Here is a 10,660-nt window from a genome sequence, read left to right on the forward strand (position 1 = left end):
TTTTTAATAAAAATAAAGGATTTTCAAAAATTTAAACTACTCTCTTAAATTTCATAGATTTTCCACAACTTTCTTTACTAGCGTCATCCTTTTCTTTGTAAGAAAGAATCCTGACTGTTGGCATTAATAAAATAATTTTCTTCCCCATTCTCTCTTCTATTTTTTCTTTAAAGCTTTTCTATCTTCAGTGAAACTTTTCATTTCTTGATTGTGGAAGTACTCAACTATATTTCCACTTTGGACTTTCTCTGAAACAAAATCATATTTCTAATGCTCTTAAGTTATTAGAATAATGCTTTTCTGGATGTTTTTCACAAAAAGTATTACCTGAGATGATCTCATAAAGAGTTCTTGAATATCCAGCTCATCTAATAGGAGAGTCCTTCCTATGCGGTGCACTGCCATGCTCACGTGGGATTTGCTATAGGGAATCTTCAGGAGCTTTTTTATGTTCTTAAAAAAATTCAGAGAAAAAATAGTTTAGAAAGACCTTTTTAGTATGATTTAGAATCTTTAAAATGATAACTTCATTTGTAAAACTTATTTCCTTAAGTTTATACAAACTGTACTTTACACAAAGGGCTACATGCAAATATATGGAATACAAAGCTTTAAAACCAGAATTACCTGGAGTTTCTGAGTCATACTATGTTAATGTAAATGACAGTCAAACATTTATACTTACATGATAGAATTTCTTAAAGTTAAGTGTGTACAGGTCACACCATTGCACTGACCTAGGCTTTTAGTATATCAGATAAAAACCACCAATTAAGGATCAACAGACTTTACTAGAAATATCATTAGTAATTCTCAACTGGTACCATATACAGAATAATCCCAAACATATAATCAGTTTCAATAACTATTATTAGAACACAACCATCGGTATTAATATTATTGCCACTGCCAGTATTTTGAGAGTTGTTCCCTCCTCTTGGAAGAAAGGAGATACAGTAAAGAGTGATATTTTAATAAACGAAGAAGATATTCAATAATCTGATAGTTTTATCTTATTTCATCACTAATTTCTCAAGACTACATAACAGAAAATGATACATCTAGCATAAAACATTCCCAAAATTACATTAAGCGGTAACACTTACTTCAGAGTCAGAAACAACATCCACATCATTTCCCACTGAATCGATAAAGTCATATGCCATGCCAAAGCTACCGAAGGAAAAAAAGGCCACGAGTTACAAGATCATGCTAAGAATCATGCAAATAGAGGTTAACAACAGAATACTGCATTTCATCACTTCTAGGGCATATTTTCCACATTTTAACATCTCTGAAATCAGATGTCTATCACTATTATAGTTGGCTAGTTTTTCCTGCTTAGTGGAACATAAAATAATGGTATGTCTTAAAATCAATGGTATCTTAGAGTTTATAAACATAGTAATAATCTTTAGAAGAAATTAGTAGGAAACACTTAGAATAAAAACACTTAACAATTGTTTTTATTTTTGTAATCACAAAACTCAAAAAAATCTCCAAGAGAAAACCACTACAAGATTTTATCCTTTTTAGGTAGTGAGATAAGAAAAAGAGAAAGAGAAACATTTTCCAGGATTTTATTTTCTGGGATCGTATATATAATATACATTGATATACGATATTTCTCTTTTAAAAATAGATATTAAAAAATGCACCTGATACCAATTCTGCCAAAAGGGAAAAGGAAAAAATGAAAGTTAATTGAGCATCCAACTCATGCTAGGTAGCTGATATCACCGTTTTCCAGATAGTAAGTAGCAGAGTGTCAGGATACTCACCTAGGACTGCTAACTTCAAAGCATAATCGCATGATTTACCATGGACACCAGGCAAGTTATTTAACCTTTCTCAGCTTTTCTCGTGCAAAATAGTTAACAGGGCCTATCTCAAACGGTGGTTGTGAGAATTAAATGAGATAAACATATGAAATACTTAGCATAGTGTTTGTATACAATTATCATTTAAATCACCTCATAACATTTAATTGTGTTTACATATCATAATTTATTAAACTATCGTTCTAAAAAAAGATATTTGGGTTATTTCCAACTTTTTGCTAGTGCAAATAATGCTATAAACAACATTTTGCAAATGTAACTTTTGCCTTCTGAGGCATTAGGATAATTTTCAAACTACTAGTTCATAGATATTAATGTGTTTGTGCCTCTTGCTATAAGTTACATGGAAATATTTTAGGTTGAATCGCTGAGAGAAAATAAACAGAAACACACACATTAAATGGCATACAAGAATACGGATGTTAGTACGTTTTTCTCTATAAGATCCCAGGCTACTCTCTCAACTTTAAATACTGCCAGCAGAATTTCCAGTGTCAAAGTCAAAGGTGTAGGCCACATAACATGCTGGGTTTTTACTTTGGGCTTTTTCAGACCAGATAATCCACCATCATTTAATGAAAAACTCCACAGGACACATCAGGCAGTGTTAAGGTTTTCCTCCTCATGTGCCACCCTGATTCTTTATATTCATATATTCAAAAGATATGCAAATTGGCTAAAATAAAACGGCTGATTTAACTTTGGCAGTTAAAGTCATCTTCCTTAATAACATGATGTAGACTTGAAAAAAGCATATGCAATTGATACCTTCATATTGCAACATTATTATCAGAGGAAAAAAGAACTTTCAAAGTTAAATGTGATCTTTTTTGAAAGCGAAAGCTCAGCAAGTTAATGTGCATTACCAATTAAACTGAAAATCAAGTATTAAGAGTTTTAAATCAGGATACAGGAGCAGGTAAAAATGCCACCAATTAATATTCACCTTGAAAATGGCTTGCTTTTCTTACTGTTGCCAAGAATGGTAGTTCCTGCTGGCCCTAATTTGGCACTCTCTCGTAACCAGTTGGCAGGTGGGAGTTTCAAGTCTGTCTTCTCTTCGAGGCGTGCGAATGCTGTTCGCGGAGGGGCAGAAGAGTATTTCACCACAGCTCGGCTCTTCACTTCGCTGCCTCCGAGAAATAAAGCTGACCCCTAATTAATGTATTGAATGAAACATTAATCAACATGACTACTAAAATGAAAATCTCACCTTTACAAAAAGCAAACAAGAACCCACCACACCGGGCTTCACAAGGAACATATGCTACATGTTAATAACAGCATTTAATAAATTCAAGCCTAAATTGTCACATTTGCTTAGCTCTTTTTCACATAACTCCAAAGAAAAAAGATGACTCAAGGAGCATGATGGTTATCATTATCAGTTAGGAAACAGGCCAATCACTCTGCCTTTTAAAATTTATCCAATTTATATGAATAAAGTGGAGAAGCAGAAACCAAGGAGACTCAATAGTATCATGTTACTAAAAACAAAATTTAATAAAACCTCTGTTATGCTTGAGTATTTTAATTTCAATAACATGCATCATTTACAAAAGAGCCTGGTAAGATATCTGGTACTTGTTTTCAAGCAAATGTTTAGTAATTGATTCATCAGTTCATTACACAAATACTCTGAACCTGTAACTTCATCGCAAGGCACTGGGGGATTCCTCACAACCTGCACCTGCACATCCCCAAGGCAAGTTCAGTGTCTGGGTTCAATATTCTAAAATCTCGCGAAGTCCCTTTTTGGCCTGGCAACACTTTGCACCTTTCAAGAATTAGTTCAGTCCCATTCTCGGTGAGTCCCTCCCTGGCACCCTCTCTCTTCCCTTCGGCTTTGCACGGCTGTGCCACATTGTAGAACCACATATTTACACGTACTCTCCTTGAGAGCAGAGATCGTGTCTAACTCACCTGTCGGTTACCAGGACTGCTTTTGATACGAATGACTTGCAAGTAAATACCTGAATACCTGGCGACAAGCACACGGATTTCCACTCCCTGTTTGGGGGGTGTCAGGGAGGCGTGGAGAAGGCGCCAAAACCTGCCGGGAATCGTGACATTCCTCCTCGGCGGAGAGGGCCCGCAGCTCCCGGAGCCCTGGCAGGTCCCGCCCCGCGGAGGGCTCACCTGTGCAGAAGGTTCCTCGGACTCTCCCTGGGACAGGAGGCTGAGCCCTCCCCGAGCAGCGGCCACGGCCGGCGAAGCCTCGGCTCCGGCCTCCTTGAGGTCACCCATCACTTCGGTCCAGGGCAGCAGAGACAAAGCGGGACCCGAGGAGCCGCGACAGGAACCCAGGCCCAGTAGCGCGGCGGCACAGCCGAGCAAGCGCCAAACGCGCTCCGCAAACAGCACTTCCGGCCTCTGACAGGAAGAGGTTGCGGTGACGCGCGCTTATATCTCGCGAGCTTTGTCCCAGAGGCCCAGCCCCGCCTCCCGCTGCGGGTGCCACCTTCGCGGCGTGGGGGGGCGGGAGGTGCAGTGCGCCTGCGTCTGTCAGGGTTTCTTCGGGAGACCACTTCTCGCGGTTTCTGAGTCCCAGGCTCCGCCCCCTGCACACGGCTGGTCTTTGTTGGCAAATAGTTCTTGGGACTTGGGCTTGGGGCGGGGAGTCAAAGTGGGAGGGTGGCGGGGCTCCTCTCTGCGTGGGCGGGGAGATGCTGCGGTCGCACGAATTCATGAAGTGTTGGCGCTCCTCCTTCCCCAGCCTTCGCTGCCCCCTGGTTTTACCTACGGGCACTCTGCGGCCCTAGGGGAAGGGCGTGCCCAGGTGAGGGGCGGCGCGGCTCGAGCCCGGGGACTCTGACTCGGCGTCCACGGTCTCTGACTCGGCGTCCGCTCCCTGCTGCATCACAGTGCGTGCGTGCCCCCCGGTCCTGGTGCGGGAGCGGGAGCTAAGCTGCGCAGAGGGGGCCCCCTCGCGTGTGGATGATGGACTTCGAGCGGGCAGCACCTGCTGAAGTGCTCCTGGAGCACCTGCGGAGGGCCGCTGTGTGTCGGGCCCCGGGGGTCTGGCCCAGCATTCCACGGGGTCCGGGGCTTCTCAAACGTTAGCGTGCCCGGGAAACCCCGAGGGGGCTTGTTAACTTGCAGGCTCTGATTCTGGAAGGCTGGGGTGGGCCTGAGGTTCCGCATGGCTCAAGCTCCAGGGAGGCGATGCCAGAGCTCTGAGTAGCAAGGAGGTCGAGAAATAGGGCCGCTTTAAACCTTCGAAAGTCTAGGCTCCTACTTTCAGACTCCGCACCCGGTGTGATATCAAACAGTTAAACGCAGCCATATCCTTCGTAAAATGTTTTTTGTGTGGTAAAAGTTTTTGTTTTGCTGTAAGATGTGGAAAGTTTTTTTAAAAAATTAGTTTTGCCTTTGCAGTGGTTTGGCTGTCTCACTTTGTAATGTACCTCTGGCTCTGATAACTCACTGCTGTGTCCATATTCAGGAATGCTGTGATTATGTGCAAGCTCAATTTACAAATTGTTTTCCAATTTAACAAAACATTTTTATGAATTAAATTTAGCAATGAATTTGATATAGTATATTTTGTAGACATTTACTAAAACATGTATTGATTTTGATTTTTATCACTTGTATTTTGCAGTCGATTTTTTGTTTTTCACAAGTTATGCGTTGTTATAGTAAAAAGTTGAACACAAATATGTCTAACATTAGGAGGATGGTTAAGTCTCTTTTTGGTACATAATAAAGAAACCCTGTGCAACTGTTACCTCGTTTTTCAGGAATATTCAAGAACATTTAAATCATACATCATATATCGTTAAATGATAAATTTTTAAAAAGCCAATGTGCAATATCCGAATTTTCAAAACGTGTCTATTTCTTTGTATCCACAAAAACAGATCTCTGAGAGGTAAGATGAAGGGATTTAAAATTTATTCCTTAAAGTTTTCTTTATTTTCCTATTTTTTTCTTTGTGATTGCATATTATTTTATAATAAAATAACTTTATTAAGCTTTTATACATATATAATTTAGCTTCTGATAATCTTTACATTCTGTTGTTTTATGGTATAATTCTTTGTAAGAAGGGATTTCATGAGGTAGCAGTCATTCTTTTCTCAAGACTCAAATATTTTGTGTGTCTCTTGAGAGATAAGTGCCTGGACCCTGTTGATGATGCTGAGTGGGAAAATGTGCTGGAAACAGCCTGTAAAAAGGCAGAGAAGAATGAAACAGAACCAGGAACTTAGCACAGAAAAAGAGAGGTCAGCAGCTGACAGAGGATGGTGGAGCTGAGGATGTCAGGGCGGGGGCGCCAGGGGACGCTGGGGACCACTTGTGGAGGGAAGCTTGAGTAGGAGCTGGGTCTCCAGCAGCCACACACAGGGCCAGCCCTGGAGTGCTGTAATTGAGTTTGTAAAGGAGAGTGATCTCTGAATGCTGGAGAAACTGGGCACATCTGGATTTCATAAAGTTTATATATTCCGCTAGCTCTAAGGGCTTATTAATTTTTTCGTTTTCCCTATTCAAACATTTTTACGTGCTGTGGGGTTTTTTAAGTTATAATAGTATTGTTCCTAATGTGATTGAAATATATTATGGGAAAACATGGATCATTACTTCCAGAATTTAAAATTTTAAGACATATTTATGTTCATTTTTATATTGTACCGTGTCTGCCTGTTCCTTCCATCTCCGTCCCTACCCCCCACCCCCTGTTCAGGATGTACTCCGTCCTGCGTGGCCTGCTCTGCCCTGTCAGTACAGTTATCCTGATTCTTGTAACTAGTCAGTGCTCCACCACGTTTACCTGCCTCCCCAGTGCCTGATGCTCTGGCTACTAGAAAATGTTCATTGAATGAATGAATGAGCAACATGCTCCTCGTTGCATAGCCCCACATTTGCTGGTGCTTTTCCTTTGCCTGGAATACCTTCCCTTCCGCACCTGGTTTATTCCCACCTACCCCTTGAGATTCATCTCCATTAAGTCCCTCCTGACACCTCCCCACTCCTTCCCCTCAGAATCCGTTTCTTTTTTCCCATCCTTGTATCACTTTGTCCTGCACTTGTCATATTATAGAAAAACCACGTGTTTGTCTCTGGCGCCCTCACCGACTCTGAGCTCCTCAAAGGCTGGCGTCCCATCTGATCACCAGCACCAGGCACAGCACCAGCCGACAGAACTGGTTTAGCCCTTAGGCAAGGGAGGGAACATGACTGGAGCTGACAGGCTTTTAAAATGCTCATGAAAATGTTTGAGACATAAAAACAATGTTGGCTCCAAACTACTTTTTAATCTGCAGAATCAAAGCTAAAAATGTTTAATGAAGTAGCTCCAAAAGATTGCAATGTCAATGTCATTAATTATTAAAGTTAGTATTGACATGCAGTTTGCTCCATTCTAAAACAATTTGTAGATTAGACTTACTCAGTTTGCAAAAATCCTCCCAGCATGCATGATGATTTCAGAGAAATCCCAGGCATTCACAAATTTAGTTATTTGTAGTGTGCAGAATTTTCCAAAGCAAAACTAGAAATCCTTTCAAAAATGTTTACAGTAAGACTATTATATGTAAGGCAGATGTGGTTGGGGCTGCTCCCTAGGGCACTCACAGTTCCTATACAGCCTGGCTGGTAGCGGACGCCAAGCTCTAAAACTTCTAAACTCAGGGACTATTTAGGACATGTTCTCTTCAGTTTGCTCTGGGCCCCTCCACGACCTAGTGTTTTACACCTAACCACCCTCATTCATTTACTTTGCTGGAACGATTCTGAATTTCTGACTCCTGATCCTGGACTCTTGGAGCTGAAAAATTTGAGATTATCTGAGCCAATCCCTTCCCTCCTTAGATAAGAGCAATGCAATCCAGAAAGGAGACTAGGATGGACTTGTTGAACATCATACAAAGCTAGTTAGTAGCAGAGCCAGAACTAGTACCCAGGTTTCCCACTCAGTTAGCCTTCTAAAAAGTAAAATTGCAGACATAAGCCAGTGGAGGTTTAACTTGTTTTATAATCATCTGAGGAACTTCTTAAGAGAGCACATCCTCCAGCCACCTCCAGATTCTAAGTCAGTATCTCTGGGGTAGTGCTGAGGAGTCTACGTTTTTCGTGAGATTGCTAGTTTCTAATGACCTTGGCCTATAGACCACACATTAGGACAGTAGTCTCCAAAGATAATCCCCTGGATGCAGGAAGACGGTAACTTTTTTTTTTTAATTTGCAGAGTAAGGGCAAAATTAGGTTTTACTAATACTTAATCTGCAGATTGACACAGGTGCCCTTCTTGGGCCATGGTCAGCTGGTCAAGTATGATTGGATTATACAGATGAAACAAAAGATCCCCAGATGTCAGTGGTTTACAGCTAGGGTTGCCAGAGAAAATACAGGACACCAAGTTAAACTTGAATTTCAGATGAACAGTGAAAAAATTTTTAGGGTAAAAATGTTCCAAATATTTAGTGTTAAGTATGTCCCATGTTACATTTGGGACATACTTGTACTTGTCTATGTCATCTTCCTCTAGGACCCAGGCTGATGAAGCAGCCTCAGTCTGGAGCATTGCGAGTTGGAGTAGCAGAGGGACAAAAACAGATTGGTGAACTGCAAACTAGCTCCTACAGCTCTGATCAGAAGTGACACACATCACTGCCACTCACCTTTTTTAGACCGAATGAGTCACATGGCCACGCTTAGCATCAATATGGCAGGGAAGACTGATGCAACCCTGAGGGGGGACATTGGTTGTCTGTGACCATTATGCTGTCTACCCCAAGCACATAGTGGCTTGGATAGGCTATCAGATGCCATTCACAAGGTTAAATTTGATGGTGAAATGAAGCCTTTAGGAGGATCTTTTCAGAGTTTTTTAATGAGATGAGGAGTGTCTTAGTTCCTTTTTTGTTGCTGTAAGAGCATACCTGACACTGGGTAATTTATAAAAGAGGCTTACGTAGCTCACAGTTCTATAGGTTGGGAAGTCCAAGGGCATGGCCCTGGCCTCTGGTGAGGGCTTTTATGCTGCCTTATAACATGGTGGAGAAGATCAAAGGGGACGTGGACACGTGTGAAGAGGCAGAACTCAAGGGGGGTACTAGCTTATAATGCCTCACTCTTGTGGGAACATACCCACTCCTTAGAGAACTAACCCAGTCCTGCCAGAGTGAGATCAGGCCACCCATGCGGGCAGAGCCCTCTTGACCCGAACGTGTCAGGTTAAGCCGCACCTCCCAACACCACCGCATCAGGATCAAATTTCAACATGAGTGTTGGCAGGGACAAACAACCATATCCAAACCATAGCCAGGAGTGACCTTGAAAATCTCATGTACCACATGGAGATTACAGATCATCTGTGACAAAGCACTCAGAAGAGTTGTCAAGCTTGAAAATGAGTTACTGTATTTTCTGTTACAAAGAGTGTTTCACATTTTCTCATCTTTTCTGTGATGACAAGTAGCTGTCATTAGGATGCTACTTAGGAGAAAGTTTCGAAAAAACAAACAGACTTAATCTGTTCCTTCAAGATAAAAGTGATGTTTTAACAATGACTGAAGAAGTATTTGGTTTTCCAAAGGATCTTATCTTATGAAGGGACCATTTTTGAAAATAGATGTTTGGAAATCTTTCCAACATTATGTGATTTTTTTGTTTCCAAAAATGATATATATTGCTTATAAAAACTCATATTTGCACACTTAACTAGAAACCGAAATTCCTAACCTCTTTTAGAAATCTTCCAAATGGAGCGTTTGAGTTTTAAATATATCGAGGAACTCTTAAGGACGACAGCGGTGCCGATCTGGCTTACTCAAGGTGGCGTGCCAAGGGCAGAGAGCCAGCAGGGATCGTCCAGGCAGCAAGCCTCATGTGCTCCTCAGCCACACTGTCAGGGTTTTCGAAAAATCTGTCCACACTTAACTGTTTTCTTTGATACCACTAGTTGGCTTACTCAGAATGCCCAGGCGATCTCTTTGTCAGCTGCCAACTGATTTGTTTACCCCAAAAATATGCCTGCAAGATTCACTATTCCCAGGCTGCCGGCAGGTTTTTCCCTCTCTCCTAACTGTTGTACATCCTGTTTTTAATTTTGTTCCATGACAACAGTCTATTGACCTTTCTTCCTCTTGCAGGAGTAAACAAATTGCATGTAAAACAACTGTCTCTGAGTTATTCCTTGACACCATTTAATTGGTTTGTAAAAAAAAAAAGACTAGTGGAATCCTAGCACTCTGGGAGGCTGAGGTGGGAGGATTGTTTGAGCTCAGGAGTTCGAGACCAGCCCGAGCAAGAGCAAGACTCCGTCTCTACTGAAAACAGAAAAATTAGCCAGGCGTCGTGGTGTGTGCCTGTAGTTCCATCTACTTGGAAGGTTGAGGCAGGAGGATCGCTTGAGCCCAGGAGTTGGAGGTTGCTGTGAGCTAGGCTGACACCGCAGCACTCTACTTAGGGCAACGGAGTGAGACTCTGCCTCAAAAAAAAAGACTAATAGGTTTCAAAGAAGATGGAAATTTAACTACCCAAATGTCGGTTAAAACCTTTGAGGTGGATACAGTTGAAATGAGCAGTTTGGTCTGGTAAGCCCTAAGACCATGCAATTCTTCCAAGTAGGCTTATTTACTTTTAGAGATATTTTAAGTGATGACAGCCATTAAAACCACGTTTTAAAATACACATACCTTGAAAGGCATTTTCAAACTGTTATACCACAAAGTTTTCCACCAAGATTCTTTTTTTAAAAAAGCCTATTCAATCACTAATGCTCTCTTTTAAAGAATATTAGTGATAACAGAATTCGTTTTCAGTTGATAAATGAAAATGTTATAATTTTTAAATTTTTTTTTACTTTTGTCTTT

General features: G+C 41.3%; 1 protein-coding gene across 1 annotated transcript in view; it reads right to left on the bottom strand.

Moving 5' to 3' along the window:
- The window catches only part of EDRF1 (erythroid differentiation regulatory factor 1), a 42,498-nt gene extending 38,294 nt beyond the window's left edge, over nucleotides 1–4,204 (bottom strand). Inside the window, exons 1-4 of the mRNA XM_012655343.1 lie at nucleotides 3,981–4,204; nucleotides 2,788–2,996; nucleotides 1,107–1,173; nucleotides 328–453 (exon numbers count right to left, since the gene is read on the bottom strand). Of these exons, the coding sequence (XP_012510797.1) occupies nucleotides 328–453; nucleotides 1,107–1,173; nucleotides 2,788–2,996; nucleotides 3,981–4,088 (510 nt within the window). The 5' untranslated portion in view covers nucleotides 4,089–4,204. The remainder of the gene's footprint in view (nucleotides 1–327; nucleotides 454–1,106; nucleotides 1,174–2,787; nucleotides 2,997–3,980) is intronic.
- Between the last annotated feature and the right edge of the window lie 6,456 nt (nucleotides 4,205–10,660).

Source organism: Propithecus coquereli, unplaced genomic scaffold, assembly GCF_000956105.1.
Source record: "Propithecus coquereli isolate 6110/MARCELLA unplaced genomic scaffold, Pcoq_1.0 Scaffold473, whole genome shotgun sequence".
Lineage (NCBI taxonomy): Eukaryota > Metazoa > Chordata > Mammalia > Primates > Indriidae > Propithecus > Propithecus coquereli.